We start from the raw sequence: 14,591 nt of genomic DNA, 5'->3' as shown, positions 1-14,591 counted from the left end.
GAAGGGGAGGAGACAGTTTAAAGAACTGTATATATCTATCTAACTGTATCTACCTCCCTAACTCTATCTATCTATCTATCTATCTATCTATCTATCTATCTATCTATCTATCTATCTATCTATCTATCTATCTATCTATCTAACTGTATCTAACTGTATCTATCTATCTAACTGTATCTCCCTCCCTCCCTCCCTCCCTCCCTCCCTCCCTGGTGTTGTTTCCTTCTCCTCCTGCATCGCCCCATGACAGTTTGGATGTATTGGGCTGTTTGGTTTCTGTTTATGCTCTCTGGAGTGACTCATTCCCCTTGTTCCTTACGCACGTGCACACGCACACGTGCACACGCACGCACAGGTGCAGAAAGAGTTTGATGCTATTATTAGATTTTATAGAAGGAATGGAACAAAAAAAGAACAACCCAGTGAACCCACATAACAGTCTGGTTGGTATCTAGCAAAAAACACACGCACGCACAAATGAGCACACACGCACGGACGGATGGACGCACGCATAGTTTTTTAGGTGAGGGAGCGCAAAAAAAATTGTAAATTATAATTTCCTCAATCAAAGTTTGTACCGATAGATGTAGCCAATTGAATAACCTATCATTTTTGAATATGCATAAAATGCATCCTCCAATTACAACATCTGCCTATGCCCACACCTATTGTCTAAAGAACACTTTACATTTTGAATACCCTCAAACACCAAGTTAGGCATAGGCTACTTAATTTCAAAATAGGCCATCATCACTGTCAATCGTGAATTATAATTTTTCACGTTTTACCAGTGAAAAGTCCAAACTGCATCTCCATGCCAATCGTATGGGAATATGCATTTAGAGCTTCTTGAATTACTGTTCCCTGAAAGAATGATAGCCAATGGTGTTAACTAGTAGCTTTTCCTGTATTTTGATCAATCAAAGCATACAATGAGTATTGTAGTGCTATTTCCATGACATAGACTGACCAGGTGAATCCAGGTGAAATATATGATCACTTATTGATGTCACTTGTTTAATCCACGTCAATCAGTGTAGATGAAGGGGAGGAGACAGTTTAAAGAAGGATTTTTAAGCCTTGAAATAATTCAGACATGGATTGTGTATGTCTGCCATTCAGATGGTGAATGAGCAAGACAAAATATGTAAGTGCCTTTGAACGGGGTATGGTAGTAGGTGCCAGGTGCATCGGTCTGAGTGTGTCAAGAACTGCAACGCTGCTGGGTTTTTCACGCTCAACAGTTCACGGTGTGTATCAAGAATGGTCCACCACCCAAAGGACATCCAGCCAACTTGACACAACTGTGTGAAGCATTGGAGTCAACATGGGCCAGCATCCCTGTGGAACGCTTTCGACACCTTGTAGAGTCCATGCCCCGACGAATTGAGGCTGTTCTGTGGGCAAAAGGGGTGCCACTCAATATTAAGAATGTGTTCCTAATGTTTTGTATACTCTGTGTATATCCTGACTAGTGGAGCTCAGTTGAGTTAAGACGCATGAGAATTCTTTTTACTATTCAGCTTCAGCTAAAAATCCTAAAATGTCATTCGAAATTAGGAGGTATTTTTGGTGTAACAGTAATGTTACGGGCTTACTATGCTATGGTATTATATTCTGTTCTCTTATGTAAAATGCAAATTAATCATTATGTGATCTTGCAAGACTGAAAGGACAGCTCCAGGATCTCACAATGATGTTGCAGAAATTGAACCAACTTGTGGTGCTGAAGGGTAGATGAAGGATAGTTCTGCCAGTCGGCCAGTTCAGGAACAAACAACAATAGTTTGCAGTAGGCCTAGCTTAATAGGCCTACAACTACGTGGTATAGCTATCTGTAGGCTATAGTCTAATGTAAATACAAAAATATACATAGCTTAATATATTACACTGCTTATGAGAAGAGCTTTATTGTGAGTAGGTATTACATTGTATTGAGTAGCTTAAATAAACTTTGATTTGATTAGCTTGAATACATGTTTACAATATATCCTATTACTGAATTTTAAAAAATCAAAAGGGGTGAACCGTTAGCTCATAGAATTTTTGCATATATTTAACATGCTATCAAATCAATTGACCAAGTAGTGAACATAAATCATTACTTACAGGAAAGTAATTGCAGAAAATGTGTTTTAAAAAAGCCATAAATCAAGCTTGAGGTGTATTCATGCATCTCAATAAACTATAACCTAAATGCATTATTACCTCCAACTTGGCTCAATTCATATTTCCAATTGCCCGCCCTGACATACCAATCTAGAACGGGCCCTGCGTCTCAACCATTAGCCAATGTAGGATAAATATCCCAAGCAGGGCTACAGCAACTTCCAGAGTGTCAGGCTCCTTGGGCTTTGCCGTGGCCACTCTGGTTCGGGAAAAAAGTGGTCAAACCTCTGACGGGCCTCCGCGGTGCACACACATAGCCTATAGTTCTTCATCATTCTCGCCAACGCCAGAGAGAAGACAGGGAAGAAATCACCATTTTATTTGGTTTGTTTTCAACCAACTTATTTGGTTAGTTTTCATTGAATTTTTGTGGTAAATAAATATCATTTATTTAGAAATTATCAGAATACATTTTCCAGAAATAGTTTTAGCAGCTCCGTGTATTCTCAAATTGAAAAAAGTGAGGGAGCGCCGTAGACCTGGGCGGTATACAGTATACCGGGATATATGGAAACAGCAACCGAAGGGTCTTTCAATACCATCAATACTGTTGAAAATATTTATTTGAAGTTTTTCAATGAATGTTAATATTTGTAGCTACTTTTAAAGTAAATACCTGCAGTCAACTTGTGCAATATGTCAGGAGATAAAGCAGACTGCATTCTTCATTTCACCTGTCACATTATTTTACATTATGAAGCTTACCATAGTTCCCCAGAACAGTTGAGCTAGTGACCTGTTTGTAAATAGCACAACAGAAGAAAGCGGGAACAGGTGAGTCCAACTGGGGTCACATTTCATATTGAAAGTCAAGTGGTTTTTTGCCTCAAAATAGTGAACATGGATGTGCAACTATAGTTTTTCGTCACAGAAAATACATTAGTGCAACACATTCGACAAAAAATTGATTCATCAGATGAGATCAAGAAGTGCAACTGGCTGTAAATGTGCTTACAATGAAAAAGCTACGTATTTTTTGCAAAAGCAATGTATGGCCATCATATTTCTAGAAACAATGCCACCTTTGCGACAAGTCAGTTCATCACACTTCTGCCCTGCTAGAGCTGCCCCGGTCAACTGTAAGTGCTGTTATTGTGAAGTGAAAATGTATAGGAGCAACAACGGCTCAGCCGCGAAGTGGTAGGCCACACAAGCTCACAGAACAGGACCACCAAGTGTTTAAGCGCGTAAAAATTGTCTGTCCTCGTTGCAACACTCACTAAAGAGTTCCGTCAGCACAATAATTGGCCGAGCAGCCGCATACAAGCCTAAAATCACCATGCACCAAGCGTTGCCTGGAGTGGTGTAAAGCTCGCCGCCATTTGACTCTGGAGCAGTGGAAACGCGTTATCTGGTGTGATGAATCACCCTTCATCATCTGGCAGTCCAACGGACAAATATGGGTTTGGCAGATGCCAGGAAAATGCACCTGCCCCAATGCATAGATCCAACTGTTTTTCATGGTTTGGGCTAGGCCCCTTAGTTCGAGTGAAGGGAAATCTTAATGCTAGAGCATACAATTACATTCTAGATGATTCTGTGCTTCCAACTTTGTGGCAAAGCCTTCCCCAAGTAACTGACGCAAGCAGCAAAATCAGATTAAAAAAACAGATAAAAAACACCCTATGGAACAGCGGGGACTGTGAAGCAACACAAACATTGGCACAGACACATGCATTCACACACACACACACACACACACACACACACACACACACACACACACACACACACACACACACACACACACACACACACACACACACACACACACACACACACACACACACACACACACACACACACACACACACACACACACACACACACACACACACACACACTTGGAATTAGTACTGTAGATATGCAGTAGTGGTGGAGTAGGGGCCTGAGGGCACACAGAGTGTTGTGAAATCTGTGAATATATTGTAATGTTTTTAAAATTGTATAAACTGCCTTAATTTCGCTGGACCCCAGGAAGGTTAGAAGGAAGGTTGGACCCAGCTTTGGCAGCAGCTAATGGGGATCCATAATAAATACAAATACAAACAGTTTGGGGAAGGGCCTTTCCTGTTCCAGCATGACAATGCCCACATGCACAAAGCGAGGTCCTTACAGAAATGGTTTGTCGAGATCGGTGTGGAAGAACTTTACTGGCCTGCACAGAGTCCTGACCTCAACTCCATTGAACTACTTGGGATGAATTGGAACGCCAACTGCGAGCCAGGGCTAATCTCCCAATATCAGTACCCAACCTCACTAATGCTCGTGTCTGAACAGAAGCAAGTCCCTGCAGAAATGTTCCAACATCTAGTGGAAAGCCTTCCCAGAAGAGAGGAGGCTGTTATAGCAGCAAAGAGGGGACCACCTCCATATTAATGCCCATGATTTTGGAATGAGACCGTTCGACGAGCAGCTGTCTACATACGTTTGGTCATGTAGTGGATTTGTACTGAGAAAACTTTAACTTTTTCAAATCTATTATTTTGGATATCATTCTGAAAAATGCTCCTCAAAAGTGTATTGCCAATTGAATCTTTGCTAATGAGCTCAGTGACCATTGTCCAATTACCTGCATTAGAGATATTAAACGATTAAATATATATTATTATTAAATATTAAGAATTCAATATTAATCGCGTCCGCACATTATTATAAGGATACATTTTTAAACTTTCAATTAGCAACATTTCCTGTATGACCTAGGGTTGTATGATTGGGAGGGTGTGTCCTCTATCTCTGATTCGGATCAGGCGGGACTATGTACAACAAGTCATTGTATTATTTAAAATCTAAAGTGCTGGAGTACAGAGCTAAAACAACAGCAAAATTGTCACTTTCCCACCGTTCCAGATACTTTTGGAGCTCACTGTAAATGATAACATCTGGATCCATAAAACAAATGATATTTGGAGGTCATTGTTCCGTCAACCCCACAAGTCCACAAGGATAGAACGGGACTGGACCGGACACAGGACAGGACAAGAACCGACAGAACAGTTCATCCTAAAGCCGCCACTGAGTAAACACATGAGGAATGTCAGGATTTAACCAGAAGAACTTAATACAACATTTCCAAATAAATCTATTAACTCCCTACCCTGCATTCCTAGATAAAGCTGTATTCAGTAATCTGTCTGGGAGCGTAAGCAGCTTTCCGTCAACACATACAGTGGGATTATATTCTGCTCTCTGCCATGTCTCACTGTGAACCATGACAACAGGGAGGGAAGATTGCTATGAGGTTTTCAAAGGAAGAATGCGATGCTATCCTCCTGGCTCCTGCTTATATAAGACTTTTATAATATCTTAATATTCTGTCAGATGCCACACCACTGTATTGAGTTCTCTAAAGGTTGAAATATGCAGACGAAGATCGTAGCTCATGTTATTTTGCCACTGTTTAGCATTGAAGCAGTGATGTTCTACTTCTCTCACATTGATGTGACATTGGGGTAAATATGGTGTGATACTGTAACTGTATATCACAGACTTTACTCTGACTCACTACTTCAGTTTACTCCTCTTGGCTACACCAGTTCTAGTCTCACAGTACAGGACATCACAGCGAATGACTGGAGTCCAGGCTACACCAGGTCTGATATTCTGTAAGGGACCACCTCATTATCCAACCAACAGTGGTTGCATCCCAAATAGCACCCTATTCCCTATATAGTGTACTACTTTTGACCAGAGGACAAAGCCACTATCAAGTCACCCTGTTTGAGCTGCCTGCAGTAGAGCCATTTATCTCCAGCTCCAGCCATTCCTGTCCCAGGAAAACATCTGTTAATAATATGTGATTCCTGACAGAGGTGAGCATCCACACACAGCACCATATCTCTGTTAACACCAGTGCATGGTCATTGCATGGTGCTTTAGTGGGGGGGAGCGGAAAGGTGGAGAGGCGATCCCTGACCATCACGTCATCATCTACTCAATCTAGTCTGTCCCCTCCAGATACAAACCATCAGTCATAATGCCAAGGGCTGTGTTCAGCTTTCTGCTTGGAAATTGATTTTCTGGTCCATTGGGGTGCATAGGCTTGTGTGAACTGACCAAAACATAATGTGATGATCGTAGGCTTCATGTGTGCTTCAAGGTTTGGACCATTAAAATGTCAACTGAGAAATATGTGCTAACTTACGAACAAAACAATGCAGTTGAAAAATTAAATAAGAGTGTTGCTCTGTAGTCTGATCACAAACACATGAATGAGGCTGCATCAGACAGTGGCCGTTTCAGAATACCCATACTGTGTCCTAAATAGTAGGCCGTTTGAGTGTGCGAAAAAATTACGTTTAATAGTATGCAACATTTCGAAAATGTTGTATACTTTAAATGCCCGGATGTCATACTCATTTGGGCTTTGACAACAGCTGATCAACTAGACACGTGATGCACTACCAAAATCAACAAATAGTGGTAATCAACACAATTGTGCATGTCACGTTCTAATTATGCAAAAATATAATGTTTTATAGTATGTGAATTTTCAAAAAGAAACGGAGTATAGTTTAAATGCCGGGATGTTATACTCATTTCAGCTCTTCATCTAGAATTCGATGCATACTTTTCCACAATACATTGGAAGAGGTGGGCTGCGAGTGATAGGCCCTAGTTCTTGTCAAGTAGCCAAACAACAAAACTAGACTACTTAATAGCAAAGCTTCTGTGGTGGTCTTCAAATGTAGGCTAAGTAGTTTTTGTTCTCCTTAAAATGATCACAAGTATTGCTTTGTTGGCTACAGCTTTAAAAACAGAGGACTTTATTAATTTGTTTTTACGCAGAGTGGATTTTTGTTCTCATTGAAAAGTGTTTCTTGTTCTCTTGGTCTTCTTCTGAGCTTTTAACCTAATACTAAACCATCTTTTGATTTCTGAATGTGTCGGCACAGGGGACTCAGTGTCACCGGTGTAGACTGTCTCTGCGTTGTGTTTTGATCGGCTTACATATGACCAAAGTATCAGGGTTGGTGTTAATCTTTTATTCTCTGATAAAGAAACAAACAACATCCACAAAGGGAATGTTGTGCTGCCCTTATGCACCTACTCCTCTCTTCCACATAGGTAGAGTAGTCAGGGAAGAGGTAAGAGGGGCAGAGGATGTTTATGAGGGGGAACACAGAAGGAATCGTGCAACATTAAAAAGGGCACTTACAACAACAAAAGGAATGTATACTAATATCAAGCATGGAAACTATTCAGATTTTGTGTATTTATACAACATGAAATTCAACACTTGTTACATTGGGATGTGGCTGCGTTATTAATCTCATGTTAACCAGGCCTTTTGATTTGAATATATGGATTGTTTTAGTTTTGTAGGCTACCTATTTAATAATTCAATTTATGGATCAAGCCTTCGCAGTCATTTTGGTCTCATTCCCAATGATCAGTGCTTTAGTTTATTATGTTTCTGTCCAGCGGTTCTGAATTTGTGATGCACCCGACTGTCCACATTTTTCTGTGCAATAGCCTTTCGATTTGAACATTTAAAAAGTGTGTGTACTAGGCTATTTGATTTCATTTATATACAGTACCAGTCAAAAGTTTCGACACACCCACAATTTTTTTTACTATTTTCTACATTGTGGAATAATAGCGAAGACATCAAAACTATGATTTAACAAATATGGAATCATGTGGTAACCAAATAAGAGTTAAACAAATATTAGATTTGATATTCTTCAAAGTTGCCTTGATGACAGTTTTCCACACTCAAATGATCTGTTTCTGTCTTCAGTCCTTTATAAATAGGATAGATGGGCTATGTGGTCTACAAGGGTATAGGTCGAATGTGATAGACTGCCTATAACCAGCCTATAACTCCATTCCTATTATATTCAGAGTTTAGCAGTTAGACCTCTTGCCTTTAGCAGGAGAGATTAGTCAGGCATCCTTATAATGACTATTTCCAAGGGGGATCTGAACGAAGCGTCATATATTACCCACTATGTGCATTGCATTCTACCCCAAGCAGAGACATGCTAAGCTACATACCCACACACACGCACTGTGGGAGAGCAAACAAGGATACATTTTTAAGTACACATTCTATACTTAACTACTCAAGGACATAATGGAGTTCTCATAGAGATCATATCATTCGTAATGAATGATATGATCTCTATGGTTCTGCTCCTCAGAACACCCAAGTAAAAGCATAATGTATCCATGGCAGCTTGATGTCTTGCAACAGAAAAAGGCCAAAGATGTTACATTTTGGACCAATGATCATATCCAAATGTGTGTTATTTTCTCGATGATATCCAGGTCACGGTCACCCTCGCAAAAGAAAAGTCTAACCTCAAGGGTGTTTCCTGGTTAAATAAAATGTCTTCTCACCCTGTTTTTCTTTGTCTTCTTCTTTTATTTTCCCTCTTTTCTCCTCTCACACGCTGCTGTTACTGTGCCATTTGGCCTGGCTGCTCTATGCTCTGCTCTCACTGAGACACTAGAAATAAATACAATAATGTCCAAGAGCACTAATCTCTCTGTTACGCTAAACGTGATATACCTCTTCTTGCACATCTCTCTCCAAGCAATACATTGAGACTTCCTGTATTTAGCTATAACTGTAACAGTGGTGTCAGAACACTTACGTTCCCAGAACTTCTTTGAAGTCATAGTTTTCTTTGATGTCCGACGTCTTCTTTTTCCATCCATTCCTGTCCTCTAGATCTCCAAGGGGCATCCTAACCTATTCTGTCAATCCAATCGGCCATGGGAGAACTGTGGAGAGATGAAGTGGTGGACAGTCAAGCAGAAAGTTTAGCATCCACATTTATTAGCAGGCAGACCCTGCTCACTGGAAAACACACACACACACACACACACACTTCATGCATTAAATGAGACATGGAGGGTCTTAACTGGGCATGGGCTGCATCCCAAATGGCTCCCTATTCCCTATATAGTGGACTAGTTTTGACCAGAGCCCCATTGGGCCCATGGTGTGCTTAATGCGAAATCAGATGTATGGATCACCATGGGAGATTTAAAGCACTTTCCAATGCCATCTCTCTTTCGTATTTTAATTAATTACAACTCACAGAGGTCATTTCAATCAATAAATAACCAGAGAAAAGAGTGATCCCCACTCAAGGTTGTATTTACCACAAGGCTAAGAGAAGGGAGGAAGGGAGACAGACAAACAAAGAGGTGTAATGGGTTCGCACTCAAAAATAAGTTGCATAAAGCTTACTTCATTATTCAACGTTTTAAATTTTTTACTGCATCAGGGGTAGTGTACACAGACGTTTCGGCTCTACAGTCAGAGCTGGACAGGTTCCGAAATTAAATTAAATGAATTTCTTAACTACATTAACTCTAGAATACAATTAATTTCCTTCACTATGGAAAATACCATTAACTCTATACATTTCTTAGATGTACTTGTTACAAAGAAGAGACAATCTCTAAGTACTACAGTTTACAGAAAACCTACAGATAAAAATACTATATTGATAGCTGATATTTATCCCCCTCTCCCCCTAAAAAGAGGTAGACCAGTAATACAACTTCATAGACTGCGTCGCATCTGTAATACAGAAGAAGAATATGATAGACAATCAAATTCTCTCCTTGAGCGTTTTCACTTGAGAGGATACCCCGATACCTGGCATGATAAAGCTCAAAAACAAATTAAAAGCTTGAACAGGAGCCAGTTACTTAATAAATCCAAACAAAAACAGAATAAACAGTTTTCTGTAAACTATATACTCACTTTCAATGATAGCTGTTATTGCATCAAGTCTATTGTCATAAACATTGGCACATCATCAGACTCCTCTTTAAATTCTGCTTTCCAGAGTCCACCTTTATTCACCTATAAATGATCAAGAAATCTGTCAAACATTTTTGTTAAATCAGATGTGGTCAGAGAGAGAAAAGAGGCATTCATAAAATGATGCTTCCCCTGTAGATCTTGTACCTCTTGCAGCACCATAAGGACATGTAACTTTGTATGCCCTCAGACTTCTAGGACCTATGAGATAAAGTCATGTATAACTTGTGCTACTAAAGGAGTTATGTATGTTACAATGTTCTTGTAATACGATTTTTATTGGAAAAACATCCCCCGCCTTGAAAGTACGTCTAGAGAATATAAATCCATAATTAGATGTTAAGATATCACCTCGCCAGTTCCGAGACACTTTATAGAACAAAATCATTATATTAATGAATTGCTTTGCCTCGGTATTCTAAAAATGTAATAGCTATGTGGATATATACATTTAATTCTGTATCTCCATACGGTTTAAACAAATAATTAGATGTCACCTCATTGCTATAAGCTACCTTTAGACTGTTATACAAGAACACTGTCCATATCAGATTTTGCATATCGTTCATGAGTTGGCCCCACATATTTATGAACGACTTTGCCTGATGTCCATTGTGGTGGGCTATCTCATTAATTGATGTGACGTATTTAGGTGAGCGGACACCTGGGGCGTTCATGTGTGAGTTGCCCTTCGTGCCCGCTCCCATACCCTATAATTCGGTATCTTTTTTGTGAATAATTTGTATAGAGGTAGACCAGAGGGGCCGCGTCCCTGATTGGCAGATGAGTGGAAAACCTGATTAAAAGCACCTGCTCCTCATCTGTTGTTCTTTACAAATGCTTTTTTTTTTATATTTTTTTTTTTATTGTACCTAAACACTGAAGAACGCCGTACAGCCGAAACGGCTGTGTACAATATCCCTGATCCAGTAAAAAAATTGACATATTTTTGAGTGTGAACTCATTACACCTCTTTGTTTGTCTGAATTCGCGGGTTTATGCAGCAATACGCCAACCCATCTGGTTTGCACTTAGTGGGACTATAATTTTTTTTTCAACAGGACATTGATCCGACACACCTCCAGGCTGTGTAAGGGCTATTTGACCAAGAAGGAGAGTGATGGAGTGCTTTATCAGATGACCTGGCCTCCACACTCACCCGACCTCAACCCAAATTAGATGGTTTGGGATGAGTTGGACCACAGAGTGAAGGAAAAGCAGCAAACAAGTGCTCAGTATATGTGGGAACTCCTTCAAGACTGTTGGAAAAGCATTCCAGGTGAAGCTGGTTGAGAGAATGCAAAGTGTGCAAAGCTGTCATCAATGCAAATGGTGGCTACTTTGAGGAATCTCAAATATAAAATATATTTTGATTTGTTTAATCGTTTTTTGGTTACTACATGATTCCACAGATGTGATGTCTTCACTATTATTATACAATGTAGAAAATAGTAAAAATAAAGAAACCCTTGAATGAGTAGTTGTGTCCAAACTTTTGACTGGGTCCATGTATATATATATATATATATATATATATATATATATATATACTACCATTCAAAAGTTTGGGGTCACTTAGAAATGTCCTTGTTTTTGAAAGAAAAGCACATTTTTTTGTCTATTAAAATAACATCATATTGATCACAAATACAGTGTAGACATTGTTAATGTTGTATATGACTCTTATAGCTGGAAAAGCACACTTTTTTTATGGAATATCTACATAGACGTACAGAGGTCCACTTTCAGCAACCATGTTCCAATGGCACGTTGTGTTAGCTAATCTAAGTTCAGAATTTTAAATGGCTAATTGATCATTAGAAAAACCTTTTGCAATTATGTTAGCACCGCTGAAAACTGTTGTCCTAATTAAAGAAGCAATAAAACTGGCATTCTTTAGACTAGTTGAGTATCTGGAGCATCAGCATTTGTGGGTTCGATTACAGGCTCAAAATGGCCAGAAACAAAGAACTTTCTTCTGAAACTCGTCAGTCTATTCTAGTTCTGAGAAATGAAGGCTATTCCATGCGAGAAATTGCCAAGAAACTGAAGATCTGGTTCAATGCTGTGTACTACTCCCTTCACAGAACAGAGCAAACTGGCTCTAACCAGAATAGAAAGAGGAGAGGGAGGCCCCGGTGCACAACTGAGCAAGAGGACAAGTACATTAGAGTGTCTAGTTTGAGAAACAGACGCCTCACAAGTCCTCAGCTTGCAGCTTCATTAATTAGTACCTGCAAAACACCAGTCTCAACATCAACAGTGAAGAGGCGACTCCGGGATGCTGACCTTCTAGGCAGAGTTCCTCTGTCCAGTGTCTGTGTTCTTTTCCCTATCTTAATCTTCTATTTTTATTGGTCAGTCTGAGATATGGCTTTTCTTTGCAACTCTGCCTAGAAGGCCAGCATCCCGGAGTCGCAACTTTAGGGTTGGCACTATGCATTACGGCCGGTAGCGTTCTCCTGGCATCAGCCAAACCCAGATTCGTCCATCGGACTGCCAGATGGTGAAGTGTGATTCATCACTCCAGAGAACGCGTTTTCACTGCTCCAGAGTCCAATGGCGGCGAGCTTTACACCACTCTAGCCATTGCTTGCCATTACGCATGGTGATCTTAGGCTTGTGTGTGGATGCTTGGCAATGGAAACCCATTTCAAGAAGCTCCCGACAAACAGTCATTGTGCTGACGTTGCTTCCAGAGGCAGTTGGGAACTCTGTAGTGAGTGTTGCAATCGAGGACAGCCGGTTTTCATGCGCTACGCGCTTCAGCAGTGAGTGGTCCCGTTCTGTGAGCTTGTGTGGCCTACCACTTCACGGCTTAGCCATTGTTATTCCTAGACATTTACAGTTCACAATAACAGCACGTACAGTTGACCGGGGCAGCTCTAGCAGGGTAGAACTTTGACAAACTGACTTGTTGGAAAGATGGCATCCTATGAAGGTGCCACAGCTAAAGTCACTGAGCTCTTCAGTAAGGCCATTCTGCTGCCAATGTTTCTCTATGGAGATTGTATGGCTGTGTGCTCGATTTTATACACCTGTCAGCAATTGGTGTGGCTGAAATAGCCAAATCCACTCATTTGAAGGGGTGTCCACATACTTTTGTATATATAGTGTACTTGTTTAGGACTACAGAGAAAGGGAGATTTAGCTGGACCCTGACATATGTTGTACAACCGCAACCTCTCTAATAAGTGTATTTCAAGCCAACCTGTCAAGAACTGATCATGACCATTAGTAAGTACCCTGTTGGCCAAGTCCCAGTGTATAACACAGTGCACCCATAGTCACAAGGAAATGTGTGGAAATCCTGGACATTATTGCTCTATGTATAAATAGTAAGTAGTAAGGACAGCCAGAGGCCGAATAGGCTATAGCAGAATATCACCAATTGCATGGGAAAGATGCAACATCTTGTTCCATAGCCTCATAGTTCTCGTAGCTTTATTCAAATTCCAACAGGCTATGACAACACTTGAAATGTAAAATAGCAAGATTAAGAAAAAAATTATTCTGATATGGAATGGATTGGATTACAATATGTATACTTTTAATTTAGTGAGAAACATTCTGGTCTTTCTTGGCACGATTAGGACGTCAACGAAAACGGTACTAAAGCAGACGGGTTGACCAGTGAAATTATGAATCAGAACTGGCAAAAAATGTAATCTACACTATTATCATACATACATATTTTAATCTATCCAAGTACAAGTATAGCGCACATCAATAGGCGATTGTTGAAATGAAAATGAAAGGAGTGTGTGGGTGCGCTGTGCATAGGCCGAAGCATGTTCTCAACGTTCAAGGGTTTAGTCTACAAGCATATAAGAGCATCTTGGATATGAATTGTCGGCTACGGTATAAGAAGACATAGTTTATGCAAAATCGAAGATGCTCCGGTTGGATAGGATTAGGAAGGCTATAGAATAGTCTACTGCGATAATATACCCGAGGCCAAAAAACTGAAAGGTGGTTACATTTTCTTATGCATCCAAATACAATTAAAATCTTACCTGAATGCACGGAGCTCAAGAATCGCTTCTCCCTCTCAATGGGCGGTTTCAGGTTTGGCTCTCTGTGCGCATCGCTAGACCAGTTCAGGCTACTCGCCTGACGCCAAGAAGGGTACTGGCTTCAGAGCTCAGGAAATGAAACAGTACTAAATCATTGAATAAAAAGTAACCGACTATCTGGACCTACCTTAAATTAACTCTATCGCCTGACATGGATTGTATTGCCTAAAGCTAACATACCGCATTAGACTTCATGATGATGTTATTATAAGCTATTTGAGCTGGCTATTCATGAGGGGGTGCAATTTCATTACATACAATATATATACAATAGAAATTGCGTGTGAGATTTAATTTCAGAATTTTAAAACAAAATAATGTTGATTCGGATGATTAACTAATATTGCATGTCAATTCAATCGAATCTGTATTGAGGTAGTTACCATCCAGACATCTACCTATGTTAGCTGCAAGGCACATTCTCAACGCAACCAAATTAACTTAGTCTAGTTCTTCAGTGCCTCAGACTGGGTAGTTTATCTATTACATTAAATCAAATGTAAACCATTCAGGTGGTTAGGATAATGTTGTAGGTTTGGAATTAGCCCCAGCTCTAG

The 14,591-nt window shown here is 40.0% G+C and overlaps 1 protein-coding gene across 2 annotated transcripts in view; it reads right to left on the bottom strand.

The window, feature by feature from the left end:
• LOC139536044 (calcium/calmodulin-dependent protein kinase type 1-like) overlaps positions 1-14,527 on the bottom strand; it is a 36,560-nt gene extending 22,033 nt beyond the window's left edge. The window contains exons 1-3 of one of the 2 annotated variants that reach the window (XM_071336161.1): positions 13,975-14,527; positions 9,899-10,000; positions 8,775-8,904 (exon numbers count right to left, since the gene is read on the bottom strand). In XM_071336161.1, coding sequence (XP_071192262.1) covers positions 8,775-8,866 — 92 coding nt within the window. In that variant the 5' untranslated portion in view covers positions 8,867-8,904; positions 9,899-10,000; positions 13,975-14,527. The remainder of the gene's footprint in view (positions 1-8,774; positions 8,905-9,898; positions 10,001-13,974) is intronic. The other variant, XM_071336163.1, reaches the window with a different exon arrangement.
• Positions 14,528-14,591: the final 64 nt, after the last annotated feature.

The sequence above is a fragment of the Salvelinus alpinus genome, chromosome 12 (genome assembly GCF_045679555.1).
Source record: "Salvelinus alpinus chromosome 12, SLU_Salpinus.1, whole genome shotgun sequence".
NCBI classification, from domain to species: Eukaryota; Metazoa; Chordata; class Actinopteri; order Salmoniformes; family Salmonidae; genus Salvelinus; species Salvelinus alpinus.
The sequence above is the reverse complement of the archived record's forward strand: the minus strand, read 5'-3'. Positions and strand labels throughout refer to the sequence as shown.